We start from the raw sequence: 12,888 nt of genomic DNA on the forward strand, positions 1-12,888 counted from the left end.
TTCGTGGTATCCAATCGCTAGTAATTACTATCTTGTCTCATCGCTACAACTCCCATACGGGCTCAGGAGAGACGAAGGTCGAAAGCCATGCGTCCTCCGAAGCACAACCCAACCAAGCCGCACTGCTTCTTAACACAGCGCGCCTCCAACCCGGAAGCCAGCCGCACCAATGTGTCAGAGGAAACACCGTGTACCTGGCCCCCTTGGTTAGCGCTCACTGCACCCGGCCCGCCACAGGAGTCGCTGGAGCACGATGAGACAAGAATATCCCTACCGGCCAAACCCTCCCTAACCCGGACGACGCTATGCCAATTGTGCGTCGCCCCACGGACCTCCCGGTCGCGGCCGGCTGCGACAGAGCCTGGGTGCGAACCCAGAGCCTCTGGTGGCGCAGCTAGCTCTGCGATGCAGTGCTCTAGACCACTGCGCCACCCGGGAGGCCTGGAAAAGCATTTCTTATGATGCTGGTTGAGAGAATGCCAAGAGTGTGCAAAGCTGTCATCAAGGCAAAGGGTGGCTACTTTGAAGAACCTAAAATATATTTTGATTAGTTTAATACTTTTTTGGTTACTACATGATTCCATGTGTTATTTTATAGTTTTGATGTCTTCACTATTATTCTACAATGTAGAAAATAGTACAAATTAAGAAAAACCCTTGAATGAGTAGGTGTGTCCAAACTTTACTGGTACAGTATACATAATTAAATATTAATGTCACAAATGTGCCATTTGTAGAGCTCTTTGTTAAAAATTGAATTATTTGTTACATTTGACTGTGTAAAACCTAGCAATACTTCTTATTTCTCTGAGAGTTAGGTGGATATATAGCATTTTGCAAAAAAACATGAGTATTTGTCTCTCTGAAATGAAATCATCAAGTGATAGATTTTAAACAAATACATGTCTGTCATTGAACAACCCCATGCCATGATTAGATAGTGAAAAAACACACCAATCTCTTTCATAATTTCTTTTAACAGTAAAAGCTCATTTACCAACATTTCTGAAAATTAATAAATAGCATTTTGAAAAAAAACTCTTCATATTGCACACGGTGCATCACGTAGCATATATGGGATATAACATCATCCTAAAACAGCGGTCTAGGTCAGAGTCAGCAGATTGTACCTGTGACCCAAGAGCCCTACTGACCCTGGATAATAGGTGGTGAGTTAAGCTGTGTGTGTGTTTGTGCGTTCTTGCTTGTTTTTGTGTATGTGTGTGTGTATAACATGCTGTCAGGTTGAGTTCATGTCTTATAGTTCAGGTCACTAGGTTAATGTGATCTGTCTCAGGCCAGCTGACTCTCCATATGCTTATGGACCATGTTTTATTGAGACTAAACACACACAAACACACACAAATACACCCAAATTCTGGGTGTAGTGGAGAAAAGTATTGGCACGCTGTTGTTGTGGACAATATGAATGTAACGGAACTCTGTTACTGTTACTACTCCTCAAGAGCAAATCTCACCTAGGACTGTGATTTGACCCCAGGACATAATCCTAGAGAATTATGGGTGATTAGGTCACCTGGTGACCCCTAACGGAGTAAACACATTCTGCTAGACCAACACTTGATGCAGCTCCTACCAAAAGGTCGCCGGCAAGATGAAAAACCAAGCCGGCAAGATGAAAAATCTGTTGATATGCCCTTGAGCAACACACTTAATCCTAACTTGCTCCAGGGGCACCGTACTACTATGGCTGACCCTGTAAAACAGCACTGCACCTATCTGGTGTCTGTGACAATAAAAAACATACAGTATATGCTTTGTTAATGTAAACGTAGTAAACCTTACCCACAGACACTCCGTCTCGCTATCCATCAGGGTAGAGTCACAGCTGAGCTGCCAATGTCATCAACAGCAGCATGGCAGTGTCTGCCATCAATTGTTTGTAGTGAGAAATTATGACTTGAGAGAGAGAGGGAGAAAGGGGAGGGTTGGGGGAAGGAGATGGAGAGGGGAGCAGATAGAGAGGGAGGAGGATTGGGGGAGCAGGTAGAGAGGGAGGAGGATTGGGGGAGCAGGTAGAGAGGGAGGAGGGTTGGGGGAAGACAAACAGAAAGAGAGACTGGCAGAGAGACAGAGAAAGATACTGATGGAAATAGACACACAGAGGAAGATTGAGACAGAGAAAGAGAGGCAGAGAAAGAGAGAAAGACAGAGAGAGAGTGGCAGAGGAAGGCATTGAGATGGAGGGAAATGGAGAATGAGGAGAAGTCACAATGATACAGACAGTGTTTCCATGACAACATTATGCTGCTGATTTTGTTATCCTTTCGATTGGATAGGGTGTCTTCCTGTTTGTGTATGCTATACTGAGATGACATAACACCAAATTAGAGACAAAACACTGGGAGAAAAGCTTGGACAAATGATGCAGCTGGAAGGAGAGCCACCTCATGCTGATCCTATTCAGTATGTCCATGTGAAAGACTGCAGGGCTGCAATGTGGACTGTGCTTCATATACTGTACTGTATATCCTTTGTACGTATTCATACATTACTGCCACTTATTGGTCACATACTAGGCCCAAACACCCCTGGTTTCCTTGGGCTGGAGTAGGCTGGAAGGGACTCTGCAGGGTAGACCTTGATAACCAGAGTTTTTGCTGTGTGTGTGTATGTGTTTGTGTTTGTGTCGGTGTGTGTGTGTGTGTGTTTGCTAACCTTGGCGTATCATATAAATGATTCAGGCCAATACATTACTTATTCTGTGATGCTCTGAGTCTCTGCTGCCCTTTCCTACATCCTACATCAGACCTCAGCACTCTCAGCTCCCAGCCCTACATCAGACCTCAGCCCTCTCAGCTCCCAGCCCTACATCAGACCTCAGCCCTCTCAGCTCCCAGCCCTACATCAGACCTCAGCCCTCTCAGATCCCAGCCCTACATCAGACCTCAGCCCTCTCAGCTCCCAGCCCTACATCAGACCTCAGCCCTCTCAGCTCCCAGCCCTACATCAGACCTCAGCACTCTCAGCTCCCAGCCCAACACCAGACCTCAGCCCTCTCAGCTCCCAGCCCTACATCAGTCAGACCTCAGCCCTCTCAGCTCCCAGCCCTACATCAGACCTCAGCACTCTCAGCTCCCAGCCCAACATCAGACCTCAGCCCTCTCAGCTCCCAGCCCAACATCAGACCTCAGCCCTCTCAGCTCCCTGCCCTACATCAGACCTCAGCCCTCTCAGATCTCAGCCCTACATCAGACCTCAGCCCTCTCAGCTCCCAGCCCTACATCAGACCTCAGCCCTCTCAGCTCCCAGCCCTACATCAGACCTCAGCCCTCTCAGCTCCCAGCACAACACAGCTTGCTGCCACCATTACTTGCACACATTCATTTCTCTTCCCATTCTCTTTCTTTCTTTTCCATTCAGTCATTTTAGTTATCCTTTCTTTTCTTTCTGCCCCCGGGCTGACCCTCCCCGTCCCTCCACGCATGTCCTCAGGCTCAGATTCTGTAACCAAGGAACTCTCTTTTGTCTCCCTAGACTTTTTCCTTTTTCTTTTTGTTGTTGATTTCTTATTTTTCTAGTTGTCTTTTGGTCCTTGGTGACTGGGCTTCACTCTTCCTCTCATCACAAAACATTCGAGCTGAGATTCTCTGTTCAATGTTTTCTCTCTTTCAACACTTCTCTGTCTTTCTTTACTCTTACAAGCACTATTTAATAGACTTGGTGCATCTCAGTAGTTTACTGTTGTCAAACTGCATGACAGGTGGAAGCAGATTCCTAGTAGGCTTCCAACATGTAGCTTTTTTCCACCTATCCCCCTTTTTCAAAGAGAAGACGAGGAGAGAAGACGAGAGGAGCAGACCTTGTAAAGGTTTTCTTCCTGGGGTGAAGGAGAGGACCAAAATGCAGCGTAGCCAGTGCTCAACATGTTTAATTATAAGAACAAGTGAACACTACAAACAACTTACAAAATAACAAACGTGCAAAACCGATACAGACCTATCTGGTGCAGAACACAAACACAGAGACAGGTAACAACCACCCACAACGAACACAGTGAAACAACCTACCTAAATATGACTCTTAATTAGAGGAACGCAAAACACCTGCCTCTAATTAAGAGCCATACCAGGCAACCCTAAACCAACATAGAAACACACAACATAGAATGCCCACCCAAAACTCACGCCCTGACCATCACACACATACAAAACAACAGAAAACAGGTCAGGAACGTGACAGAACCCCCCCCTCAAGGTGCGAACGCCGGGCGCACCAGCACAAAGTCCAGGGGAGGGTCTGGGTGGGCATCTGACCACGGTGGTGGCTCAGGCTCCGGACGCTGTCCCCACACCACCATAGTCACTCCCCGCTTCTGTATCCCCCTCCCAATGACCACCCTCCAACTAAAACCACCTAAATGAAGGGGCAGCACCGGGATAAGGGGCAGCACCGGGATAAGGGGCAGCACCGGGATAAGGGGCGGCAGGTCCTGGCTGAGGAACTCTGGCAGGTCCTGGCTGAGGGACTCTGGCAGGTCCTGGCTGAGGGACTCTGGCAGGTCCTGGCTGAGGGACTCTGGCAGGTCCTGGCTGAGGGACTCTGGCAGGTCCTGGCTGAGGGACTCTGGCAGGTCCGGGCTGAGGGACTCTGGCAGGTCCGGGCTGAGGGACTCTGGCAGGTCCGGGCTGAGGGAAGGCTCTGGCTGATCCGGTCTGGCGGAAGGCTCTGGCTGATCCGGTCTGGCGGAAGGCTCTGGCTGATCCGGTCTGGCGGAAGGCTCTGGCTGATCCGGTCTGGCGGAAGGCTCTAGCGGCTCCTGTCTGGCGGACGGCTCTAGCGGCTCCTGTCTGGCGGACGGCTCTGTAGGCTCATGGCAGACGGGCGGCGTTGCAGGCTCATGGCAGACGGGCGGCTTTGCAGGCTCATGGCAGACGGACAGTTCAGACGGCGTAGGGCAGACGGGCAGTTCAGACGCCGCTGGGCAGACGGGCAGTTCAGGCGCCGCTGGGCAGACGGGCAGTTCAGGCGCCGCTGGGCAGACGGGCAGTTCAGGCGCCGCTGGGCAGACGGGCAGTTCAGGCGCCGCTGGGCAGACGGCAGACTCTGGCCGGCTGAGACGCACTGTAGGCCTGGTGCGTGGTACCGGAACTGGAGGTACCGGGCTAAGGACACGCACCTTCAGGCTAGTGCGGGGAACAACAACAGGGCACACTGGACTCTCGTGGCGCACTCTAGGCCTGGTGCGTGGTACCGGAACTGGAGGTACCGGGCTGAGGGCACGCACCTCAGGGCGAGTGCGGGGAGAAGGAACAGTGCGTACAGGGCTCTGGAGACGCACAGGAGGCTTGGTGCGTCGTGCCGGAACTGGAGGCACTGGGCTGGAGACACGCACCATAGGGAGAGTGCGTGGAGGAGGAACAGGGCTCTGGAGATGCACTGGAAGCCTGGTGCGTGGTGTAGGCACTGGTGGTACTGAGCTGGGGTGGGAAGGTGGCGCCGGATATACCGGACCGTGAAGGAGGACACGTGCTCTTGAGCACCGAGCCTCCCCAACCTTACCAGGTTGAATGGTCCCCGTAGCCCTGCCAGTGCGGCGAGGTGGAATAGCCCGCACTGTGCTATGCAGGCGAACCGGGGACACCACCTGTAAGGCTGGTGCCATGTACGCCGGCCCGAGGAGACGTACTGGAGACCAGATACGTTGGGCCGGCTTCATGGCACTCGGCTCGATGCCCAACCTAGCCCTCCCAGTGCGGCAAGGTGGAATAGCCCGCACTGGGCTAAGCACGCGTACTGGGGACACCGTGCGCTTTACCGCATAACACGGTGTCTGACCAGTACGACGCTCTCTCACTCCACGGCAAGCCCGGGGAGTTGGCTCAGGTATCCAACCCGGCTTCGCCACACTCCCCTTTAGCCCCCCCCAAGAAATTTTTGGGTGAGCCTCTCGGGCTTCCAGCCTCTCTTACGTGCTGCCTCCTCAATCCACCGCTCCTGGGCTGTGGCTGCCTCCTTCACCTCCCGAGAGCGGCGATTCTCTCCAACCCTTCCCCAGGGTCCTTTTCCGTCCATGATCTCCCAAGACCATTCCTCCTGTGTCCAGTAGTCCTGTGTACTGGGCCGCTGCTGCTCCCCGTTGCTACGCTGCTTGGTCCTGGTTTGGTGGGTGGTTCTGTAAAGGTTTTCTTCCTGGGGTGAAGGAGAGGACCAAAATGCAGCGTAGCCAGTGCTCAACATGTTTAATTATAAGAACAAGTGAACACTACAAACAACTTACAAAATAACAAACGTGCAAAACCGATACAGACCTATCTGGTGCAGAACACAAACACAGAGACAGGTAACAACCACCCACAACGAACACAGTGAAACAACCTACCTAAATATGACTCTTAATTAGAGGAACGCAAAACACCTGCCTCTAATTAAGAGCCATACCAGGCAACCCTAAACCAACATAGAAACACACAACATAGAATGCCCACCCAAAACTCACGCCCTGACCATCACACACATACAAAACAACAGAAAACAGGTCAGGAACGTGACAGACCTGGGTCAAATACATGCGTATTTCATTATTTGTTATTTAAAAACTTTTTTTCTGTGTATTTGAATATTTTTTTAGAATGGGACCAAATCAGCTATTTCTACTTGAAGTATTTTAATGTATTTTCCAATCATTTCATATAAATGTCCGAAACTATTTCAAAAAACATAATTTCAATTACCCCTATAAGACCAAACCTGGGTTAGGGTTAGACCTGGGATCAGATGCATGTAGTATTTCAATATTCAATATCTGTGTATTTTAGTATTTTCAAATATATGCCAATAGATGTACCCCGCCTAGACACACTCTTAGTTCCTTGGTCTCTTCATCAATCTCTCACTTTCTGTCCTGTTTTGCCCTGGAAGCACTCCTCAGGTCCAGATCTCTCTCTCTCTCTCTCTCTCTCTCTCTCTCTCTCTCTCTCTCTCTCTCTCTCTCTCTCTCTCTCTCTCTCTCTCCCTCTCTCTTTCTCTCTCTCTCTCTCTCTCTCTCTCTCTCTCTCTCTCTCTCTCTCTCTCTCTCTCTCTCTCTCTCTCTCTCTCTCTCTCTCTCTCTCTCTCTCTCTTCCTCTCAGGGTGTGTATGTATGTGGGTAGGTGTGTGTGTGGGAGTGATTGTGTGTGTCAGGGCAGGTGTGATGTGTGAGCAGACAGTGTGAGCAGACAGCGCCGCAGGCATCGTTCTCAATACAGCGCTGGAACTGTTTGTGTGTGTGTGTGTGTGTGTGTGTGTGTGTGTGTGTGTGTGTGTGTGTGTGTGTGTGTGTGTGTGTGTGTGTGTGTGTGTGTGTGTGTGTGTGTGTGTGTGTGTGTGTGTGTGTGTGTGTGTGTGTGTGTGTGTGTGTGTGTGTGTATATACTTGCATGTATGTGTGTTCCAGCATTAAACGTCTCCCCTTGAGCTGTCTTAATAGTATCTAACATTTCCTTATTAAAGTGCCTTTACACTGTACAGTATAATGACTTACTGACTCCCTAACCGAGCCTCGATACTCTCTGAGTTTATCATATTAGGCAGCTAATGCTCTCTGTTCCCTGTAGTAGAGCCCTTCAGAGGGGTGGGGAGGATAATGTAAGGCCTCTGCTCCTAAACTAGATTACCTGCTAAATTACTGCAATTTCCACTGCCTCTTACGACCTTCACTTCTCACCACTCCCTAAAACCCATCTCATATCTACAGAATGAGAGAAAGGGTGCGTCCGAAATGGCACCCTATTCCCTATACAGAGCACTACTTTTACAAAAATAGTGCAGTATTTAGGAAATAGGGTTCCATTTGGGGAACCTGGCGGCTACATGGTAATAGTGGGACCCTCATTCTGCAGTGTGTCTGTTACACTCCACTATTTCTTATAATGATGACAATTTTTTTATTGTGCTTTTCTTATGCTCAAAGCACGTATTGTATCAAGTAAGGGTCACAGAAGTGATTAAGCTGAATATGACCTCGTGATGGGTAACCCAGCTTCAGTTGGATTAATCAGACATGAAAAGGATCCGTCTGCTACAGTTTCCCAGGTTGACTGCGGTATCGTGCCTTCTCACTTCTGGTGCTTTGTCAGACCCCTGTGTCTCCCAAATGGCACCCTATTCCCTACATAGTGTACTACTTTTTGTCCAGGGCCCATCAAAAGCAATGCACTAGATATGGACAGGGTGCCATTTCAGAAGCAGCCCTGTGGTCTCAGAGAAAGCCTTTTAGTAAGAGTGGCGTGTTACTGTGTATCTAATCCTCCATACCTCCCCTACAGGAGCAGAATAATACACTGGGCTTATTTACAGGGTCCGCCATCTGTCTCCTAGTCTACCAGAGACTGCTCTTCTCTGTGTCACGGAGGCTCTCCGCACTGCCAAAGCTGATTCTCTCTCCTCTGTTCTCATCCTCCTAGATCTATCCGCTGCCTTCGACACCGTGTACCATCAGTTCCTACCTGGTGACATGGAGAGGATCTGTGTCTGCACCACGTACTCCCTAGAGCTCGGTTCTAGGCCCTCTCCTCTTCTCTTTATACAACAAGTCACTCGGCTCCGTCATATCATCACATGGTCTCTCCTATCATTGCTATGCGGATGACACTCGACTACTTTTCTCCTTCACCCCTTCTGACACCCAGGTGGCGACATGCATCTCTGCGTGCCTGGCAGATATCTCAGCTTGGATGTCGTCCCACCACCTCAAGCTCAACCTCGACAAGACGGAGCTGCTCTTCCTCCCAGGGGAAGGCCTGCCCGCTACAAGACCTCTACATCACGGTTGACAACTCCATGGCGTCTCTGGAGTGGCGTGGCGTCCCTGTCGTTCTCTGCAAATGTCAAAGCAGTGACCCGCAGTGACCCGCAGTGACCCAAAGCAGTGATCTGCAGCCTGCCTGATGTTCAACCTTCCGAAGTTCTCCCATGTCGCCCCGCTCCTCTGCACACCCCACTGGCTTCCAGTCGAAGTTCACATCCACTACAAGAGCAGGGTACCTGCCTACGAAGCAGCAAGGGGAACTGCCCCTCCCTACCTTCCGGCTATGCTCAATCCCTACACCACAACCCGAGCACTACGTTCTGCTACCTCTGGTCTCTTGTCCTTCCCACTCCTACGGGAGGGCAGCTCCCGCTCAGCCCAGTCCAAGCTCTTCTCTGTCCTGGCACCCCAATGGTGGAAACAGCTTCCCCCTGAAGCTAGGACAGAGGAGTCCCTGCCCATCTTCTGAAAACATCTAAAACCCTAACTCTTCAAAGAGTATCTTAAATAATCCCACAGCACCCCCCTCACACCCCATTCTCAACCCAACCCAAATAGCCCTCGCTCTTGAATTTCCCCGCTTACTAGCTCTGACTTTATTGAGGAAAAAATAAATGTACTTATGACTGTGATATCAGCTATCTATCTTAAGATGAATGTACTGTAAGTCGCTTTGGATATGAGTGCCATAGGGAATGAGAGGAGCGGTGTTAAAATCTGCTCACACACACACATGAGCACACACACGCGCGCGCGTCCTGGTAGCAGCTGAGTCATGTACCAGTGCTAGTAGGTAGTGGAAGAGAAAGGTGCATGATAATCAATGTGCAGCCTATTGATTACTGCAGCAGACTAGGACTTCCACCATCCCTCTCTCCTCCCTCTCTCCTCCCTCTCTAGTCCCTCGCTCATCCCTCTCTCCTCCATCTCTCCTCCATCTCTCCTCCTTTCTCTCTCTCTTTCTCCCTCCCTCTCCTCCTTTCTCTCTCTCTTTCTCCCTCCCTCTCCTCCTTTCTCTTTCTCTTTCTCCCTCCCTCTCCTCCTTTCTCTCTCTCTTTCTCCCTCCCCCTCTCCTCCTTTCTCTCTCTCTTTCTCCCTCCCTCTCCTCCTTTCTCTCTCTCTTTCTCCCTCCCTCTCCTCCTTTCTCTCTCTCTTTCTCCCTCCCCCCTCCTCCTTTCTCTCTCTCTTTCTCCCTCCCCCCTCCTCCTTTCTCTCTCTCTTTCTCCCTCCCTCTCCTCCTTTCTCTCTCTCTTTCTCCCTCCCCCTCTCCTCCTTTCTCTCTCTCTTTCTTCCTCCCTCTCTCCTCCTCCTTCTCTATGGGAAAGATGAAAGGTAATACATCACCAGAATGCCATGACTGCTTAGCGAGAGGAAGAGGAGGAGGGAGAGAGGAAGAGGAGGAGGGAGAGCGAGAGGAAGAGGAGGAGGGAGGGAGAGAGGAAGAGGAGGGAGAGAGGAAGGGAGGGAGAAAAGGGGGGAGGTATACATTTGAAGAGGGGAATATTTTGGAGAGGGGAATTTTTTGAAATTGTTCTCCTAACTCAGCACTTTGGTCACCTTTGTGCTTATACTACATTAAACTTTGAGCCGAGGCTAAAGTCTCGAACCCTAACTGTTTGTATGTCTGTGTGTGTGTGTGCGTGTGTGTGTGTGTGTGTGTGTGCGTTTGTGTACGCTGCAAACTGTTCAGCTGGAAAGCAGGCCCTGACTCTCCCCCTTCTTCCTCTCTCCCCTCCTCTTGCAGAAGAAGAGCCGAGAGGAGAGTTGTGGTGAGGGTAGTGGGGTAGAGATCCTAGAGAACAAGCCGTATGAGGATGGTCCAGGCGGGTCGGGTCAGTACACACACAAAGTGTACCACATCGGGAAACACATCCCCTCGTGGTTCTGCTCCATCCTGCCTCAGGCTGCTCTACGCGTGGAGGAGGAGTCCTGGAACGCCTACCCATACACACGCACACGGTGAGAGGGAAGACACGCAGGTAGTAATACAGTATGCATCAACACACCCTTACATCAATCTCACCCTTACATCAATACACCCTTACATCACACACCCTTACATCACACACCCTTACATCAATACACCCTTACATCAATACACCCTTACATCAATCTCACCCTTACATCAATACACCCTTACATCAACACACCCTTACATCACACACCCTTACATCAATACACCCTTACATTAATACACCCTTACATCAACACACCCTTACATCAGTACACCCTTACATCAATACACCTTTACATCACACACCCTTACATCAGTACACCCTTACATCAATACACCCTTACATCAATACACCCTTACATCAACACACCCTTACATCAGTACACCCTTACATCAATACACCCTTACATCAACACACCCTTACATCAACACACCCTTATATCAATACACCCTTACATCAGTACACCCTTACATCACACACCCTTACATCAGTACACCCTTACATCAATACACCCTTACATCAATACACCCTTACATCAATACACCCTTACATCAACACACCCTTACATCAATACACCCTTACATCAGTACACCCTTACATCAATACACCCTTACATCAATACACCCTTACATCAACACACCCTTACATCAATACACCCTTACATCAATACACCCTTACATCAACACACCCTTACATCAATACACCCTTACATCAACACACCCTTACATCAACACACCCTTACATCAGTACACCCTTACATCAACACACCCTTACATCAACACACCCTTACATCAACACACCCTTACATCAACACACCCTTACATCAACACACCCTTACATCAGTACACCCTTACATCAACACGCCCTTACATCAATACACCCTTACATCACGTTACGGCCCTGAGGCCGGGAGTTGTGCATCCCTACCCTACACCCCTACCTTACACTCCTACCCCACACCCTTACCTTACACCCCTACCTTAAACCCCTACCTTGCACCCCTATCTTACTTCCCTACCCTGCACCCCTACCTTGCACCCCTACCTTGCTCCCCTACCTTGCACCCTACCCTGCGCCCCTACCCTACACCCCTACCCCACACCCCTACCCCACACCCCTACCTTACACCCCTACCTTACACCCTTACCTTACACCCCTACACCGCACCCCTACATTACACCCTTACCCCACACCCCTACCCCACACCCCTACCCCACACCCTACCTTACACCCTTACCCCACACCCCTACCCCACACCCCTACCCCACACCCCTACCTTACACCCGTACCTTACATCCTTACCTTATACCCCTACCCCGCACCCTACCTTACACCCTTACCCCACACCCTTACCCCACACCCCTACCCCACACCCCTACCCCACACCCCTACCTTACACCCTTACCTTACAACCTTACCTTACACCCCTACCCCACACCCCTACCCCGCACCCCTACCTTACACCCCTACCCTACATCTCTACCTTACACCCCTACCCCGCACCCCTACCTTACACCCCTACCCTACATCTCTACCTTACACCCCTACCCCGCACCCCTACCTTACACCCCTACCCTACATCTCTACCTTACACCCCTACCCTACATCTCTACCTTACACCCCTACCCTACATCTTTACCTTACACCCCTACCCTACATCTCTACCTTACACCCCTACCCTACATCTCTACCTTACACCCCTACCCTACATCTCTACCTTACACCCCTACCTTACACCCTTACCTTACACCCCTACCCTACATCTCTACCTCACACCCCTACCCTACATCTCTACCTTACACCCCTACATCACACCCCTACCCCACACCCCTACCTTACACCCGTACTTACACCCTTACCTTACACCCCTAACCCGCACCCTACCTTACACCCTTACCCCACACCCCTACCCCACACCCCTACCCCACACCCCTACCTTACACCCTTACCTTACACCCTTACCTTACACCCCTACCCCACACCCCTACCCCGCACAACCCTACCTTACACCCCTACCCTTCATCTCTACCTTACACCCCTACCCCGCACCCCTACCTTACACCCCTACTCTACATCTCTACCTTACACCCCTACCCCGCACCCCTACCTTACACCCCTACCCTACATCTCTACCTTACACCCCTACCCCGCACCCCTACCTTACACCCCTACCCTACATCTCTAC

The 12,888-nt window shown here is 50.5% G+C and overlaps 1 protein-coding gene across 1 annotated transcript in view; it reads left to right on the forward strand.

The window, feature by feature from the left end:
- The window catches only part of LOC139555023 (membrane-associated phosphatidylinositol transfer protein 2-like), an 81,123-nt gene that overhangs the window by 31,328 nt on the left and 36,907 nt on the right, over nt 1–12,888 (forward strand). Inside the window, exon 4 of the mRNA XM_071368447.1 lies at nt 10,493–10,707. Coding sequence (XP_071224548.1) covers nt 10,493–10,707 — 215 coding nt within the window. The remainder of the gene's footprint in view (nt 1–10,492; nt 10,708–12,888) is intronic.

Source organism: Salvelinus alpinus, chromosome 1, assembly GCF_045679555.1.
Source record: "Salvelinus alpinus chromosome 1, SLU_Salpinus.1, whole genome shotgun sequence".
In the NCBI taxonomy this organism is placed as follows: Eukaryota; Metazoa; Chordata; class Actinopteri; order Salmoniformes; family Salmonidae; genus Salvelinus; species Salvelinus alpinus.